The sequence below is a fragment of the Ochotona curzoniae genome, unplaced genomic scaffold, assembly GCF_017591425.1.
Source record: "Ochotona curzoniae isolate NIBS_2020 unplaced genomic scaffold, NIBS_Ocur_1.0 scaffold_2453, whole genome shotgun sequence".
NCBI lineage: Eukaryota > Metazoa > Chordata > Mammalia > Lagomorpha > Ochotonidae > Ochotona > Ochotona curzoniae.
This window is the reverse complement of record NW_024467094.1, coordinates 26,247,590-26,267,395: the sequence shown is the minus strand read 5'-3', so window position 1 is coordinate 26,267,395 and position 19,806 is coordinate 26,247,590. Positions and strand designations below refer to the sequence as shown.

The 19,806-nt window shown below is 41.9% G+C and overlaps 1 protein-coding gene across 1 annotated transcript in view; it reads right to left on the bottom strand.

Annotated features, from left to right (window-relative positions):
* The window catches only part of CA10 (carbonic anhydrase 10), a 398,895-nt gene extending 387,007 nt beyond the window's left edge, over positions 1 to 11,888 (bottom strand). Inside the window, exon 1 of the mRNA XM_041000962.1 lies at positions 11,262 to 11,888. Within this exon, the coding sequence (XP_040856896.1) occupies positions 11,262 to 11,322 (61 nt within the window). The 5' untranslated portion in view covers positions 11,323 to 11,888. The remainder of the gene's footprint in view (positions 1 to 11,261) is intronic.
* Between the last annotated feature and the right edge of the window lie 7,918 nt (positions 11,889 to 19,806).

The window sequence follows — 19,806 nt, the reverse complement described above, 5'->3', positions numbered from 1 at the left end:
CTAAGACAATTCTTCATTTCTGAATGAATGCAACTAGGAAGCAACAGTGAGAAATATGTAAGATGCATTCTTTAAAACAAAAGCATAAAGTTGAAAAGTTACCATTTCAAACTTCAGTGAATAAAATATCATAAGTCTATGGTGAATCATTTTTTCTGAAAGCTTCTTTGATACCATTGTATCACATTTGTTAAATGAATCCAGTAATTCTCACATCACTCATGTTTTTGATGCTAAACTACTTTTGCATGGCTTATGTCTGTATGAAAAAGGAGCCCTGGCTAAGGAAGAGCATCTCATCTATAATTAGCTTACATGATCAAAACTTCTACACATTCATTTGCTTAAAACATTGTACCTAACATGGCATTTTACAAGACATTACGAGGCTCACTCCAACTCTAATCTCAACATATAGAGAAAAAACAAAAAGCTGTACTAACTCATGCACTTAAAATTGCATGTAGCTCTCATTTAGCCACTGCAAAGTAGCTCCAAAACAAACTATGATGCTACAAATAATCTCATCGTAGTAGACAAAAAAAGGGATGGACTTGGTCGTGACAATAAATGTAATGACTTCACCACTCTATATTCCCTTCTACAGAATGGTGAATGACTGGACACTGCTACTGTTATGGTGCATTGTGACACATGACAAGACACATAATTCTGTGTGAGGTTTTGCAATTGAAATGTAACACTCATTGACACCTTACTTTATGATTTAGTATAATCCCCAAACACTTAGGAGTTGACATTGGGACTCTTGGCTTCCATAAGGTCTTGTATTATTTTGTGATTAATGTACCGAACAAATAAACAACAGATTATCCCAAATGGCCATTCCTCACAGCTGTAAAGATGAACTAATGATTGTAGGCAAAATTTAAAAGCCAAAGCCAGCAAATCCACTCAATCTTTTGGATTCCTAGACTCCAGGCTCTTTGTTAAGAATTAACAAAAGTGCTATCTCCACACCATTATAACAGGCCATAAGGGAAGTAGGGGGGGGGTTGGTTGGTTGGTTAGATTTTTTGTTTTACTTTGGCTTGGTTTGTTCTTGGTAAAAGACTGGAACTCTATGGAGAGTACAGTTATTTTCTATACAGCTCCACAACAAGATTAAAGAGTGGAGTTATGTCTTATCCTTCAGTCTTGGTAAGGTTTACTGAGCTTTCTAAATTGCTGGAAGTATGTCAGGCATTGGGCACAGAGGTTAAATCTGTTTGTACACCTACATTCCAGATCAGAGTACTTGGTACAGTCCTGTGCCCCTAATTTCTGATCTGACTTCCTGCTAAGGAGACAACATCAGGTGGAGCTCTGGTACCCATGTGAGAGACCCAGATGGAATTCCAGGCTCCTGGTTTCGGACTAGCACAGCTCTGGCTGTTATGGGGATTTGGGGAGTGAACCGGTGGATGGGGATTATTTCTCTCTCTCTTTCTCTGTCTTTCAAATACAGTGAAAAGAAATACAAGAGTTAAAAGTTTTGATTTCTCCAAAACTGGAATCCAAAAAGAAAAAAAAGTCCACTGCTGTCTAAGCAATGTTATTCAGTAGGAATGGAGATGATATGGCCTAAGGAAGAATAATGATTCCATTGAACCCTAATTATCCTGGTTCATGTCTCTAGTATGTTATCATACAACTAAAAGGAGACAAAATGCATTATAAACAGCTGTCAGTGTCCCCAATAAAATAATTGTCAAATAGATATGCGTTAAGTAGGAGAAGGAAAAGAACACTGTCAAATATATTGCTCTTTGGGATGGGTCCCTTTTGCGATAATTCTTTGTACATTCAAAAACCTATGCCCAGGGGACTGTGCTATAGGGCAGCTGGTCAAGCCACTGTTGAATCTCTGCTTCTGTTGATACATTGTGGGATGCAGTATGAAGCCCCTAAGTACTCGAGTCCCTGTCACCAATGTGGGATATTCAGATGGATTTGTAGCTGCTGGCTGCTAGCTCCAGCCTGGTCTGTATCTGGCTCTTGTGTCATTTGGGTTGTGTTGATGGAAAAAGTCTCTCTCTCTCTCTCTCTCTCTCTCTTTATCTCTGGCTTTGTTTTTAAGACAAATTGATTTTTTTTCCTACTCTACATCAAGTAGTAGCAAGAGAGCAGCCAATACAGATGTCTTCTACATCTTCCTTCTCCTCAACCTCAGATCTCGGCTTCCAGTTTCCCATGTAGGAAGAATGAACATTCTTTTTACTCATTTACTTCTTAATTCAGTTATTCATAATTGGACATCTTCTAAATGTCATGTACAGGTTTAGACAAAGGGAAAACACACACACACACACACACACACACACACACACACACTATTTGTGCATTACTGGATATTCAATCACAAAGAAAAAGACCATGCTATTTTGCCCAGTACATTTTAAACTGTGGTTGGCCCAGTGCCTACCTCATAGGATACACTCATTAATATTTTTAGAATGAATGGATAAACACATTGAACACTGGGAATAAGCTCCCATAAATACATTATTTTAATTATTAAATTCAAGAGTCCTAAGTCAAAGAAAAGGAGACTCACACACATGCAGTAAATGCTACCATTAAAATTGTTTTCCTTGAGGGTAAAGGTAGCTGTGTTTAGTAAGGAGAGCCTGGAGCGGAAGGGGAATATGTTGACTCATATCCTTCGGCAAATGTGTTTATTCCAACTCTGGCATTGCTGCCAAGTGTGTTGCAAAGCCAGCAAGACTTGGCTCCAGAAAACACCTGAAAGTCACAGGCTTCATTTCCTACTACCAGCCCTTAACCATTGGGTATGAAATATTGGACCAAGTTAAAGATTAATTCTGCATTTGTTGTGACAAAAGTCCCACCTCTCCCAGATCAAGAGGCAAAGCTATTTATAGCCTGTCTTTTCTATAACCACAGATAATCTCCCCCTACTGCCCACCTGATAGCCCCTTAATGCAAATGTAATCAAAATCAAATACTGGCTAGCCCATTACCAGCCACATCTTGCTACTAAGGAGCAATTATGACCTTAAAAACAATTCCAGACCACTTCTCATCACTGAGTTCACCCACTGCAACAGATGCATCCTTTGTATCCTGGAATCCTTTTAAGCTGCACTTATAAGACTATCTGAGAGGAAAACTACTAAATAACCATAGGGAATATGCAACAGTCAAAGAGAATATGATGATGATCCACATACTGCAAAATCCCAGGTCAGTTGATCAGTTTTGGTCTTTTTCCCTGGGAGGTAAATACATAGCAATAAACTCAGAAAGGAGATAAACTATGTAATCTATACCTGAGTTACCTCAAAAGCTTCTGGGAAGCCACCTGGAACCAAAAACAACACTGGGAAATCACTAGTGATCTGGACCAAATGGGGCATAGCGGGACCAAGAGCCAAAAGCTTTAACCCTGACTGCTCCTAATAAACAGATGGATGTAAGCTGCACAACCGCCATGGGCCTTAAAATAGGATCTTTCTTGTACAAAGGACACAGGATAGCTTATGTTGACATTATTATAAGCAAGTTGTCACTGTTATTAAAACCATACTTCCTAAACACCTATCACACTCCACTCTTTAATTGTTGCCACTTCTACCTCTTAGCTTTTTCATAACTTTTGTGTGGTTCAATCTTCCAGCTTTTGTTTCCTTTAATCATCTCTGCCCATAATATTCCTGTCGTCAGTCCATTAGCTCCAATCCTCCAAGCCCATTTTGGCCACCTTTCAAGGCAGCCCCAGAATTCTCTGACACTACTTACTCTCTTTTCTCTGTCCTGACCACTTCCAGAATGAATCAGATGTCACTTCTCTGTTCTCAAACACTTTGATATTTCATTACAGTACCTATCAGATAGTGTTGAAATTAGGAATATTTTACAAATCAGTTTTAGGTAAACTATGAGTTTTGGAGAGAAAGTTCAGTGTATTACTTCTCAGTGTCCAATATACAATGACTAAACAACTGTGAATAAATAAAGAACAAGTGAAATAGCTTCATTCTACCTTTCTATGTTTACTCTTTAGTAACTGGAACACTGAGAGGGGAGAATGGTTATTAATTTAGTGGGCTATGGGTGCATTCTCCAAGATAAATCTGTAGAATATTGTAAATAAAAGTTGTGCAGATAATAATAAGGCTAAAATTGCTTCAAAATATTTTGTAGTACTTTATGCATCTGTTTTACAAATTGTACATCGATTGCTTGGCCCAGAATTAATTTCCACATCACAAATGAATATCCAGATCATCCTGTTTTCTTAGCCTTTTTCTAATGGTAATATGTTATTATTATTCAATCAAAATTTCATTTTCATTAGCTTAATATGCATGTACTACATCTGAAAGATCAGGCTAAATAAGGGCCATAATAGATAGTAAAATGATTTTTTATCACTAATCAGAATATTCCAAAATGGCCCAATTGATCTATTAGGACAGAAGTTTCCAAATGATGTTGTTATCAATCATAAGGATGGGGAAGAAAAAAGGCATGGAGTTGGATTTTCAAGTTTTTTCTCAGTAAAGGTCAAGTCCAAAAGTATCATATTAAATTGCAAACACACCAGTATGCATCATCTTCCCTAGAGACCCAGAACTAAAGGATGAGCTCTAAAATTCTTACCATGGTTATAGCCTCTTTGCATTGAGCCTAAGTTCGTTTTGTTGTCCCACTTCCAGTCCCTGACTCCAGCCTACACAGTCAAGTGTTCCTTTCATCATACCCTCCTTTTGTCTATTAAACATCAACCTTTCCTCAGTTTGTCTTTCTCACTACCCTGCTTTTTTTTTTCATGTATTCTTTCAGGCCCAAGTTAAATGGCTTCTGCAAACATCATTTGCTTTCCCCACTTGTACCCACCTACAAAAGAGATCATTGTTCCCCCTTTACAGTCTTGGTAAACTCTGTTTATAACTCAATCACATCCATGTACAATTTTTGTAAAGATCAATGTCAAGATGCTGCTTGCTTTTCTTATTCTAATTTTCAGCACAGTTAGCTGTTGATACTTTTTGATTAAACACAGCAGTATACATGAATGAATAACCATTTGGCATTTACAAGCACAGGGTCAAAGTATCAGAAACCATTATGATTGACATTAAATACAATGATGATGATGTTGATGATGTCAATGATGATGATGACATTTATGGGAGAAGCTTCTGATAGGAACAGCTTCTACTCACTGAGTGAATATCTCATGTCAAGCGCTACAGAAGAATTTGATGTATACTTTCAGGGACTCTCATCTTACAGATGACTAATCTGAGATATGGGAGCTTCCTTCCCCAAGACCACATAGAATGAATGTCAAAGTTAGGATTCACATGGAAGCCTGGTTTGACACCAACCCCAGGCTTATTCTCCTAGGATACATAAAACTTCGCTAGTGACTGCTACTACATTTTGGATACCCCACTAGACATTTGACAGATTGTATTTTTTTGCGATTATCCTGTAGGATCAATAACTTTTAGAGTGAGCATTATATTCATTTTTGATTAGAAATTTAAATCTTCACCAATCTCCAATATCCCCAAATCAACCCAACTGTCTGCAATACCAAGTAGAATACAAACTGCAAAATACAGTGGTAGTTGGAGACAGGCAGCATACTCTTAAAATCCAAAGAGCATTAGAATTAAAAAAAAAAACTTTAACCAACTTTAATCCAGTGAATCAATGTGAAGAACCAGTAAAAAGAGTTTTAAAAATCACAAAGAAAATAACTATTTAGAGACATTCCATTATCTCTCAGCTTAGTAGGCCCTTAAGTGGGTTTGCTCCAGCTTTCCGTGTTAGTACACAGAACATTTTAGTCCAGTGGTAATAGTCTTTACTGCACGTTTATCCATTCCTGTTCCTCCCCTTTGGTTGCCATGATCCCGCCCATCTGTCTCATCTCAAACTATAACACCAATCTCATATTCTCCTTTTCTTTCATGCTGAAGACTTCTCCTTTCTATAAAACTTACATTCTTACTGAAACAATTATGCAGTAATCTTATTTTATAGCACAGTATATTTGGCATTACGATTTAGCATTTATCATCATTTGCTAACAGGTATCATTGATTATCCTTTTATACTATCTTACATCATGCACATGAATCTCACTTTTGTTTTTATACTCATATCTTTAGCATATTTCCAGTTATCATTTAGTAAGAACATAAAAACTTTATGTTTTGCACAACACAAAGAAGGTTCAAGTTCTCTTTCTAATATTTCCCTCAATAATCCTTTTAAATAGGCAAAACAAATAATTCCCACTTTACAAATGAGGCAACCGAGATGCTGAGAGGTTATGAGAATTGGCCAGGTCAAACAGGAAATTAGTATAGAACTGGACAGCAGGGTGGGTCTTCGGATTTACATAACGGCTTGTTACCCTACACATGTATCTCTGACCTGAACCTCAGGCCCACATATATACAGCTTACTTAACAAGGTAAGATGACATGTTGGATTCTGATTTCTAGAATGTTGCTCAATCCCTCTCCCCAGCCTAGGGACCACGTGCCCAAGCTGACATTTCCTTTGCCTCTTGAAAATTTTTATGTTACTCAAAAAGAAAACACAAACAAAAACACTTAGTTCATTCACTGCCTGCAGAGGTTCATCTAGGATGATGGTTATCTGTGACTGGGCTATGTGATATCACATGAGAAATTATATTTAAGGAAACTATGCTTCAGGTGAGACAATCAGGTGAACAACCTTTGCTTGGGTGGGGTTCTTTTGTGTTTAATAAGAGTATTCCCTTTCAAGTCATATTGAAAGTACATACAGTTTGCCATTTTGGAAAAAAACTGAAGCTGGAAGTTAAAAGAGGAAAACAATGTTGGTCTACTGTGTAAGAAGCACTGCATGTTCTCCATGTAATTTATTATACTTTCCAATCTTCATTTCCCTATCAGGGTTTCAGGGACAGCAAGCTATATTCATAATTATGCACAAAAACCTAGTGCCATTGGTTTCATCTATATGAGAAGGAAAGTTTAAAAAAAAAACATTTAAACAATTCTTAGCCAAGGCATCTTTGAAAGTGGTATTCATCCCCCTGAAACAAGAAGGAGAAACAGAAAATTTGGAAACAGTGATCACACCCACTTTTCCCTAACTCTTTATCCATCCCACTCTGATCAACTATGTTAACATCATTTAAAATTAAAAATAAAAATTTTTAAAAAGTGGTATTCATGCTCAGTGTTATAGGAAGATTGCTTGGCAGGAATTATTTTCTTTTGCCTTTAAAGAAGTTTACATGAAAGAAAGTGAAAGCTCTGCCATGAACCAGGCCTATACAATATCCTATTTACAGCCTACGATCAATGCCATTAATGCAACGATAACTATGTGCCAGACACTGTGCTAAGTCATTGAACGCATTATGTCTTTTAATCCATGCAACAAACTCATGACATGAGTACTCTCTCTCCTTTGAAGCCATTTTGACTTTCAGAATAGGAAAGAATGTATTAGCTCAGAGGGAGTGCTGATTATAAAATCTTGAGGGCAACTGTTTTTATACGCAAGTCATATGCTATCTCATTTCTAGCCCTAAACCATAAGTCATTAAACTTCAGATCCCAAATTCTCTGAGACTTACTTTCTTTTAAGTGGAAACTTAAAAAAAAAAAAAACTGACACTAAACAAGAATGTTTGAAGGAAATCTTGAATCAAAGCACAAATGATACACTGCATTTTGACCTGAACCTGAGTGTGATTCCTCCAGGCCAAATCTTGTGAACTTTGGCTTTCTATCCATAAAATCATACTACAAATTCCAACAAATATATGCAACATATGCAAAGGCACCACATAATTCTAATTGTTATGTCTGTTTTTATTATGCACAAACTGACAAGTAAAGTTAAATAAGGCAAGACTAGGATGCATTGCATGAATTAAATTAGACAGCTGTCTTTTGACCAGAAAATTCTCTTCCCATAATGCTGAGCATTCATTCTCACTGCTCTGAACTGCTTTCATGAGAGGGAATGGAGCTTTTGCTAGAACAGAGAAAAATCATTCTTTTTTTCTCTCCTTCTTCTCTCCACAGATCCTGGGTGCCTTACACTTTCAGTAAAAGCAGGTCCAAGCTTAGTAGGAAGGCAGAAGGACTCCTAGACTATGGCATTCCTTCTTCAACCTTGCTGTGTTGTCATTAAGTAGCCAAAACTGATAGAATCTCTCAAATGCAAGGCATGCTTGCTGTTTATACAGCAACTGGCTCATCCTGGTCAAGAAAATTCCCAGCTCCATTTGCCAACCAAATCACAATCAGTTGTTGCAGAGCCTTCAAAGATACTATGCCCAGGAATTTGTACATTAAGCAATATATGAAAGGGCCTCAAAAAAGTTAGCAGAAAATGGGTGCAAAATAATTTGAAGTCCATACATTAAATTTTTTTTCAAAATATACACTTTGTATAATATTTTAATACCATGCATATCTAAATAGGTCCAGCGAGGAAACTATTTGGGTACACTTCCAGTTTTGGGTGGGGGAATGGAGTAGAGAAGGTTCTGGAAGCTTTGGTTAATGAAACACTAAGTTACAAAGCCCTACAGCATCTTAAAGGCAAATACTACCAAAATGAAATTCAGTCAATATACCTTCACTGGGACAAAATTAGTGCCAATATTTTCTTTCTGCAAAATGTTTATGCTGCACACTTTTGCTGGCCTTTTTCAGTCTGGGACTGCTCAGTAATGAAGCTAATTCTACCACTGTATCAGTCATTGGTGCCTCATAACTCAGTAAGGATCACCATGCATTCACTGGTTGGGGTGATTCATTCCAAGATGGTGGAAAAGGCCTTTGTTTTTAAATTGTAATTTAGTAGATTCTATAATCACAGCGTTATGATCCTTTCAGTATAGCTCAGTTGTGAGTAAATTAAAACTGCAAATCATGGAAACAGAAATGAAAGATTCACCAAACCCTCCCCAAAGCTACAATTATTCACCCTTAGTACATTGCATTCCTGCACATCTTAAGGCTGCTAATGGAAAAAGAAGTCTGAGACCTTCAGACTGTGGCTACCATGAGTCATAATTATATTAGTAGTCATAATTCTGATCTACATGGGCATGTTTGAATGGGCAGCTCTGCTTACAGAAGGAAGAGGCCATCACCTTAGCCATGGAGAACACAGATTTTTATAGTTAAGTTCATGAATGTGTAAATTCAGAATACATACAGTTGCAACTCCAGCTAAACATCTTCATAAGGTGAAAATTAATGCAGGTCCTGACCAGGCATTTGGAATGCTAACCTAGTTTTCTGTGTTTAGCTAATAGCTAGCAATTTTGCTTACACTTTTATCCTCTCATTGCATTGCAATGATGCTAATTTAGTAAACACATGTTAAAGGCCGGGTATTCCATAGCCCCTCTCCTGGGCTGGAAGTAACTCCCCCTTAATGCTTCTGTTTGAATAATTTAGCTGCTGATAAACCAAATCAAATATAGCTGTGGCAGGTATCCGACTAATTCCCCTTTTTGAAGCCAAGAACTGATCCTTTTCTGGCTTGTTCCCTTCTGTGATTGCCTGGTCAAATTCACAGTAAGGGCTAGGAACCAAGAGGATATTGGGGCAAACCAGAAACCTCAGGGCACGGTAAGCCACTCAGGTGGCTTGTCAGAATTGCAACTTATTTATGATGTTGGAGACAGGGCAGGAGAGGCTATTTAGGAGCTGGTGAAATATTCTGCAACAACAGTTTGAAGTAGACAATGGAGAAGAGGCTGGTAAAATGCAGCCTTGTGAGCTGACATCCAGTCCCTCGCTGCCTATCTGACTGATAATAAGCTTTTGCAAGTCACCTGGGATGTTCACCCTTAAGATGCAGGCTGCAGGTGGCTCCAGGGCACTCATTCTTGCCTCTGAGGTACATGTCCTATCACCCTGAAGAATGGCAGTGATAAGCTTCTTGATGGAAGTGGCCAGGCCCCAAGTGGGATGATTTTAGGTAGCACATTCCCCTTCCTAGCAGCTGCAGAGAAAACTGAAACTCAACAGTGGGATTTAGAACTGAGTCCATTTCAAACGCAGAACAAGGGTTCTTAGGTGGGAGTGGGGGTTGCGCGGAGAGAATGGCAGAGGGTTGGGAAGCTGCAGGAGTGCTGTTCTCCACCTGGTGCTGCTGAAATGTATCCGACCAAAGGGGGCAAGGTTCCTGCTCTCCTCTGCTGGTGACTTCACAGGAAGTTGGCTGAGTCCCCAATTCTGCAGAGGGAATGCAGATGGACTGGAACCTGCAGAAAGGCTTTATGCTGGGTGCTCCAACGCTAGGTGGGTGGGGAGGTGAGGTGGGGGCTGCCATGGGAGGAGCCACTGATGTGGGGGAACATTGCTGGTCCCTGGGTTTTCCTTATGGCTCCCTTCCAAGCTGAATTTCCTGCCCTCCCAAAGACACAGCTCAGAAACCAGAATTCCCTCCAACACAGAGACACCCAGGTGAGAGCATTCAAAATATCTACCTCCTTCAACCTCTCAGCCCTGGGTTCTCATTTGCTACTGAAAACACAGTCCAGCACCAGCAGACCAAGATCCTTGGTAGCCAAGACCGGTGGTGTAAAGTGGTTTGTGATATTATCTTGTCTCACATGCCTCCCCCCGCCCCTTTTCATTGGGGGAGGGTATGCGTATGTGTGTGCCAGCTGGTCTCAAGTCATCACGATCCTTGCTAAGGAGTTTGTGGGAAGGCGTGAATGTCCTGTACATTTCCAGTCTTGTATGCTCCCGCAGTCTAATCAAAGTGCCCAGACGCCAGGGCAGGGTTCTGCATCCATTTTGCCACCCAGGGATCAACGGAGTTTGGCAACTTCCAAAGCCAGGGGACTGAGGTCGGGGTGCCAGGGCTCGGATTTCGGCGCCAGAGTTCTCAGCCAAGAAAGCAGTTGAAAATCTACACCCATCTTCCTCCTCTTTATCATCCTCACTCCTCCCCCTTTCTAGGACTCCACACGTCCAAACTGATTCATTCCCTCTCTCTCTCTCTCTCTCTCTCTCCTCCCCCCCTTACACACACACACACACACACACACACACACACACACACACACACACACACACACACGGACTCACAAGGCTTCTGGTTCCCAAGGAGGCAAACCCGCAGAGCTGATATGGCCCCTACCACTCCCTCCCCTCCTGCTCCGCGTCTACACAAAATGAAATCCCACAGACTCCAAACACCACAGCAAAACGCGAACCCGCCCGCGGCTCCAACGCGTCCCATACCTGATATGCAGACGATGAAATTGGCTTGAAGAAGAAAAAGCACCTCCCACACTATTTCCATCCTCTGATTCTCATTCCAAGTGCATCACTCGACGGGAAAACAGGGGGGAAGGGGAGAGCCCGACGCGGCACACACATACACACGCGCGCACACTCCCGAGCGGGCGAGCGCACACTCGCACTCCCACCCGACAGCCGGCCAGGGACGGTCACCCCCAAGATCAATATCGCAGTTTGAATTGTTCAGGCAGAGCTCCCCTCGGGCTCGACGGATGTGCGCCCCAGATGTGCTGACACATGTCCGATGCCTCGCTGCCTACGAGGTCTCCCGGTTCCCGAGTCTCTGCTCCGCGGACCCCCGGCGGAATCAGCTCTAGTAGCCGCGGCCGCGGTGCCAGCCACCTGAAGCCGCCGGAGCTGGGCTCTTTCTGCAGAAGCGAGACCCCGATTCGCCTGGCGCCCCAAGAAGACATAGACGATAGCCCCTCCTCCAGGTCAAGCCGTGCAGCTGGCAGCTCGCTGGCTGAGCCCCGGCAGTCCGCGGCAAGTTGCCCTCGAAGTCCGCGCCCCTCACCGAAGCATGGCCAGGGGGTGACTGCTCCGCTCCGGGGCCGTTCTCCTCCTGCTTCCGGGGGGCGGGGGAAGGAGCAGACACAGAAGACAGGGAGACAGAGAAAGAGAGGCAGGGATTATTGCCCGAAACCGCCGGCCGCCGGCAGCCTCCTCAGACCCTCCCAGCTTCCGAGTCAGCGCGGAGTCGGCAGTCTCCGATCCAGGGGCGAGCCGCGCGTCCTGGGCGCGGAGCCCAACGGCCGCGGGGCGCAGCGGCGAAGGGGCGCAGGGGTCGGGCGCGGTGGGGCCCTCACGCTCCCCACTTGGCCAGCGCGCTTTTGCTCCTCCGCTATTTTCCTGGGCTCCCCGGAACTCCCAGTTGCTTCGCTCGCAGCGCCCGCAACTAGCGCCGCCACCGAGATTTTCCGCAATGCAACTGCAGGGGTCGTTATTTCCTCGCCTACGGATCCCGTTGCTTCCCGATTCTGAACGGAGGATGAGGGCTGTTGGGGGCGGGAGGAGGAGGAGGAGGAGGAGGAAAAGGAGGAGGAGGAGGAGAAAAGGCGGCTCGGCCAGGTGAGAGTCCCTGCCGCCGACTGGAGTTCCAACAGCAGCCAGGCCGGCCAGCACCCGGGGGCTGAGGCAGGAGGCCAGGCTGGGAAGCTGAGTCTCAACCCGGCCATCTGGAGGAGGAGAAATGCGGGACGCCAGAACTCCAGATCACTGTGGCCGCCTGCTCGCCTCGGGCCCCGGGAGGCCGCCTCCTCTCCGCCCCGCCCCAGCTGCCTGCGTTGCCCTCCAGGACGTTCGAGTTTGGCTTCTCGTTCAGACAGCTTCGCGCCTGCCAGTTCGGCGCGGGATACGTGGTGGGATGTACCCTGGGAGTGCTGTGCTGGGCTCTCCCTCCTCTGCGGAATACCGGGGCTTTTTTTTTTTTTTTGGCATAACTCATTCCCTGCCCTCTCCGTTTCGTCCCGCTCCTGCCCCTCCCCCTCCCTCCTTCCTCTTTTTCTGCTCCAGTGCACACCCGCACTTACCCCGCAGTTTTCCTCGCTGCAGTTTCCTGGACTCGATGCAACTCTTGCTCTCAAGTCCCTCACCTCCCTCCTCCCGAAAATAGGGGAGACTGTCTTTCTAAGTCCTTGTGCCAGCGGAGGCGGCTGCCAACTGCGCCTCTGTCCAACTTCTGGAGGATCCGAGAGTACGGAAACCTGGGCTAAAGGGGAACGGGTTTCCCCTCCTGTCTTTCCCCTTGTTTTTCTTGAGGAAGTCTCTAGTGCTTTGGAGGTATCTGCTGGGCTCCGGGATACTCTCCGCCAGCGACACCAGCTGCTACCACCAAAGGGAGATTTCCCCCAGCGCCCCCCGCCTCCACGCGCGAGCACACACACACACACACACACACACACACACACACAGCGCGCGGCTCCTGCAACGCCCTAGAATAAAGGGGTGGGGGGAGCGGCGCGAGCACTTGCCCTACGTCCAACCCAAGGCTGGAGCCAGCGGGGGCGCAGGTTTCCGGGCAAGGCTATCAGAAGGCAGGAAAGGACTTGCACTGGTTTGCAATGTGGCCGCGGGGGAACTGGAAAGGAAAACCTGGGCTTGGGACTGTTCTCTTGAGAGCAAAAGGGCAAACAAACCGCAGTAGGCTGGTGTACCTCTGTCGCTGCAGCAATGATTTGCAAAAGCCCCAGACCTACCTCTTGGTAGGGCAGGGTGCAGGAATCCCCAGAAAGATCTCGGAGTTCTCCGTGCGCTTGTCCACATTGAGAATTGTGACGTTGGGATATTTTTACACAAGCGCGGATGGACACACACGACACGCAAACGCAGACACACAAACACGTAGCCCGCGGGCAATTTTTTCTTTGCACTTTTTAAATGTTTGATGTTAGCAGACAATTTAATGTGAGCCTCTGTCTAATAACTGCAGAACGGGTGAATACGCGGAGAGTAAAAAAGTGAAAGGGCGGGCGGCTGTGCATCCGCAAGCAGTCGAGTTGCTGCCTAGTGAGTCATTCTGTAGAGATCCTAGCCCTCTGCGCGGTCTCTGAAGGTGCCCAGTGGAAGCCCCAGGAGTTACACCACATTGCTCCCAGGATTCTTGAACGGACTCCCTAGTGCCCAGAAGTCTAGGGGGTCTTTGTGCTAAGTTCCAGGGAGAGGAGAAAGGGAAGGGAGGGGTAACAACGCCTCTGGGAGCTGCGTGGGCTGGACTCCTGGTGAAAGCTTGGAGAGTTTGGTCTCATGGCCTCCGAGGATTCTGCTAAGGAACCATGGCCAGACCAGTTTACTCTTTAAGAAGGAGTTGTGGCCCAGGATTCTGTTCTCTGAGATGATGACCAAAGACTCTAGTGGTCAACACATGAACAGTCTATTGCCAGATAAAATAAATCCAGCAGGAAAGACATTGAGACTTCTAGAACATTTGAATAATCCAATACTGGGTATTAGCCTGCCCCCCTCCCCCCCTTTAAGCGTGTGGGAAAGGAGTTCGTTTGTTTCTGTGTCTTGAAAATAGATTAAATGAAAGGAATTTTTGTGTGGAGCGGGGGCGGAGGGGGGCAAGAGGCTGGGTCGAGAGCAGAAGGAAGAAGTCCTCTGCCTAATATGACCGAACACATTCTTTCTTCAGAGGTTTTAGAACCACGGACAGCGACATGCCTTCAGCAGTGGAAAGTCATTCACTATTTGAAGAGCTTTCCACTGACATTAGAAGCCTGGAGCCTGCAGTTTTACACCATGGCCCATTTGTTTATTAATGGATGCTGCAAATATTAAGTGAGTGCCTTGTATGTTACAAGCACTGTGATAAGATGCTGGAGTTTTGCCATTGAAAATGCATCATTTCGTTTCTCAACATTTTGCCTTAAGAATAAGAGCCAATAAAATAATGCCCCTCAGTTCTCTTTCATCCTGCAGTCTTGCCTTCAGGAGTCTAAAAGAATTTTTAAGCTATTCTAAATGCTAAATGCTTTTAATAAAAAAAATTAAATGGGGTTAGTAGAAAGGAAAAGAAAGAGGAAAAAAGGAAGGGAGGAAGGAAAGAAGAGAAGGAGGGAGGGAGGGTGGGAGAGAAGGAGGGAAGGAAGCAAGGGAGGGAGGGAGGAAGGAAGAAAGGAAGGAAGAAAGGAAAGAGGAGGGCAGCTTAATATGTGTCATATTCCTTACATGGGTTATCTCATTTATCTCATAATACTCATGGCATCCTGTCTTAGCAATGTGCCACGGCAACAAGATACCACTGACTGGGTAATTTACAAGCAGAGAGTAACCCTTACCATTCTGAAATCTGGGAAATCCAAGAGCGAGGTGCTAGCCTTTGGTGTTTGGTGGCTGCTTCCTGCCAGGTTCTCCTATTATTAAAGGCAAAAGGGCATAAAGGGTGCAAGCTTCTTCCTTCCAGTCTTTTCACAGGGTGTCAATCCAGTAGGAGAGTAGAGTTCTTATGGCTTAATCATTTCCCTAAAGGCCTAACTCTTAATATAGCTTCATAGGAATTAAATTTAAACATGAATTTTGGAAGTGGCACATCAAGCCATCATGCATCTACATGTGATAAATATTATTTATTCCCCATTTCACTGAAGGTAAACTCACAGTACAACACAGAATGCAGGGGATTTAGTGTTGTGTTCCCCCAAAGAGGATAATATGAAAATAGAGTATTTTTGCACTTTCTCTTTCACTAAGCCTCATAGAAGGAGTGAAACATTTAATTGCTAACATCTGTAGTAGTTTGAACTTATTAGGGGATAATTCTCTGAGGCTGGACACACTCTAACAGAAGACACTAGAGACCCATGTCTATTCCTTACTTCTTTTCTTTCTTAATAAGCTTGCATTTATTCAGTCGCAATGAGACTCCTATGTGTTTCAGGATGTATTTCTACCCTTCAAGCAATATCCAAGTCAAGAAAATACCAGTCCCAACTGGCATTGTGAAATAGCTCTTTAAGCCTTACTTTGTCTTGTCTATATCCCATTTAAAGTGCCAGTTGAAATCCCAGGCACTCTGCTTCTGATACAGCTCCTTGCTAATGTGCCCAAGAAGATAATGATGGTATTCTGGGTTCCTGCCACTCAGATGGGAGATCCTGATGGAGTTATAGACACTTGGTTTTGTCCTGCCTGTGCCCCAGCCACTGGGGTCACGTGGGAAGCGAATCAGCAGATAGAGATCTCTCTCTCCCTCCCCCACCCTCTCTCTTTCACTCTTCCCTTTAAGCAAAGAAAACTCAGTCTTGCTTTAAAAATAAAACAGAGCAGTCAACAGAATTTTCTTTTCCTGTGGTGCTGGATTTCTGAAGACAGTTCATGTGGCATGGAAAGCATTTTTAGGGGTTGCTTTGTAAACTCATTCTTACAGATCATTTCCTAATTCTGGATGGGAAAGTTGGAATAATTTGAAAGTGCCTTTAAAATACTCTTGTCCAATAATTTTGTTGAATATGGCTAAATGCTAGAGTGTTTTTGTTAAATACCAAGATTACCTAAGTGAATGTCCTATCCTCCTAGGGGAAGTATTCCTAGTTTTAATTACACAGAGGCCAGAAGGAAAGAGAAGTTAATGATTAAGCTATGGATGACTTTTAACAACAACAAAAAAAAAAAACTGAAACTATGTAGATAAAGATAAGTCACATTCATGGATGAGAAAACTCAATGCTTGTATAATACCAATTCCCCAAAAACTCATTGAGTAATACAGATCAAAATTCCAGTAACTTTTAAATGTATGCTAACAAACTAACTTTAAAATCCATATAAAGATACAAGGGCCCTAAAATAGAACACTCTTGAAAAAAAAATAAAAACAAAGTTAGGAAATTTAAACTGTCATCAAGAATTATAAAAATAATAGTCAAAACATTGTGGTAATGACATCAAACAGACAAGTAAATCAACAGAACAGGATAAAAAGTCCAGAAATAGAAGTACGCATATTGAATCAGTTGATTTTCAGCAGAACAGAAGGGCATTTCCTTGGAGGAAAAATAGTATGTTTATAAGTTGTTATTTCAAACTTGGATATTGGTTTTCAGATGGGAAAAGGAAGTGATATGGATTGTAATTCATATCTAGAATCTGATAGTTAAGTCAAAATAGATCACTAAACACAAAATAAAAGGTTATAAAACTACTATAAGGAAACACAGGAGAATATCTTTGTGCACAACAATGAGGCAATGATTTTCTAGCTATAACATCAATGCATGACTCATAAATGTGTACCCTAATATCACCAAATTTAAGAAGTTATGCTCTTCAAAAGGCACATACTTTATCAGCAATATATCTATCAGTGCCAAACAAGAATACACAAAAATGATCAATATGTTGTCAATATAGAAAATTAAAAAATTAAGACCACTGTGAGATACCAGTATGCGTAGATCAGTACGATGAAAATGAAAAAAATGACTTGCCATACCAATTTCAGTGACAATATAAGGCAATTTAAACGCATACATTGCTTTGTGTCTTTGTTTATCTCACTGATTTAATATAATACCAAGAATTTGTTTCTGCCATTGCTGCTGTCTCCACATTGGTTTTGGAACTGTAGAATAAATACTAGTGGTAGAATATTTAGCTCATATGGTTTGTATCTATTTTACCCATTAAGAATGCCAAATGTTTTTCTATCATTCTCACAAAAGGTAGATCTGTGGCGGAAAGGAGTTCTATGGTGACGACATTGATGAGGGCATCGACTACCCCTGCTCCCGGGTCCTAGGTGAGTTATTTGAATGACAGGCAGATATGAATACATATGGTGGGGAAGGTCTATCGCTTCCTACTCCTGGCCCTAATGTAGCTACCTGCCTTATCTAATCCCATGATGAAACGTCCCAATTCAAATAAAGGCAGAACAAAAGCAGAAATAAGCAAAAACACCAATCCAGCCATCCTAATTATTAACTTTTAGAAAGTCATCCCATATTCACCATTCTCTGTTACCAAGTAACAATACAATATCTAAAATACAGAAAGTGAATGGATTATCTAAAACAGCACATTTTCCTCCTGCTTGTTGAATGAGGATTCAAGTGCACCCCCACCATTTGTCTATGTGCATTGTCGTGTGGTGTGTATTTCTCTTGTATTGGACACATACTAGTGATGTTTTATGTCAGCAGGGATTTTTCCCTTCTTGTGGGAGCCTGCTTCAGAAGCATCAGGTAGTAGTGATATATTAATATGGAAGATTTTAATTTCATAATAGTTTTCAGGTTTAAAGACTCTAATTAAAGAGAGCTGTCTGCTTTCATCTCAGATTGTATAATTTTGGAGTTAGCAACTGCGGCATTAAGTTTTCAAATTACTAGGACTTATAAAAAATTGTATTCCAAGAGATATAATTAAATTACAAATACAAATTTTCCCTTGAAAGACATCTTTCAATTATCTGTTCATCAGTTTCTGTATGCTATATTACAGAGTTATTTACTAGGATAGTATACAACTAATGATTGTAGTGATAGGGCCATTTAGAAGTTTTGGAAACCTGGGTCAAAAGTTTCCTCTTTCCACAACCTATAATTGACTCCTTTGCTTTTCAGTCCTGGCTCTGTCCTACACTATCAGAGCCCTCATTTGGGGTCCCTCGTGCTTGTAGGAGGTATCTCCAGCTTAAGTGTCTGAAGACCATGTTACTTCTACACATATCTCTTTAAAGAACATTTCTTGAAGATTCCCTGAAACACGTGTCTGAATACCAGCTTCTTGTGGGAGAAAAATCTAGCCTCTTCTTCCTCCACTTAAGTTTTAAACATGAAATTGTTATGTAGAATAGCATTCTTTCTATTCAAAGTATTGGAAACGCTCAATGGGTGAACAATGTTGCGGCTGGAAGGCTCCAAAAGGAATTCCATTTCGAGATCAACATAGAAGGATGGAGCCTGCTGGAAAGGTCTAGCTTATTTTCTTGTTTTGTAAGAAATCCCATTGGACTTTCAGATTTGTCTCCAGCTTCAACAACAGAATTTTTCTCTTTGATTCTACTGTGTTGATTTAATATAGCAAGAGTTGAATTATCATGGCAGGAAGCCCTCCAAGCTCCAAGTCGGTTCTCTGATTGCTGTGAGACAGAGAAGAAAACTCATTAAAACAAAAAGAACCTCCTGCCAAGAACAGGAGAGCTATGAGTAGTCATAACCCTATGACAAAGTTAACAACAGCTGAGACCAGAGGAGGTCGGAAGACTACAACTTTTCTTACAAAAATATAAAGATTCCATTGCCAGGCCTGAAAACTATCAAGGTTATTGCAAACACAATATACACTTATAATTACGTGATGGTTTTCATCTCACTAGTTCAAGCACTTTCTCTTAATGAATCTTTCAAGATTGTTGTAACAAGGTGATACTCTCTTTGGCCAAATTTCCTCTTAGCAGGGGGAAGTACATAGATATTCCATGTGAAAATATTACTCATATCACCATAAGTTGTTATTTCATCAAGAAGTTTAATTTTAAATGAATGTTAATGAAATTGTGAACACATATATTTAAGTGACCAACTATTTAAATAAAAATTGCAACCTTTTTGTTTAAGGTCACCAACATTTCTGACAATACAATGAGAGTTCCTGGGGTTGTTTTTCATTTTCCTTCCCATGAAATGGAGAACAGATTGGCATCCTGCCCTTTTTACTTCAGGGTTTTTTTTTTTTTAAATTGGAAAGAAACGAACAGAATGAGTTCTATTTTCTCTTCTTGTATAAGTACATTTCAGAAGGAGGTGGTGGTAATTTTGGAGGCGTTGCCATAATAATTTTGGATTCTTGGATACAGCTCATCTGTATCTACTTGAATTAGTGTGTCCAATGGTCCTCAGAAACCAATGAAATACACCAGGCTTCTTATGAAGCAGAAAATTACTGCTGCTTCCAAAGAATTCTTACTTAACCCTAGGAATGTCATAAAACGTTCGAATAAGAATTCACTTTACTAATCTCTCATTACAATGACTTTTAAGGCAAT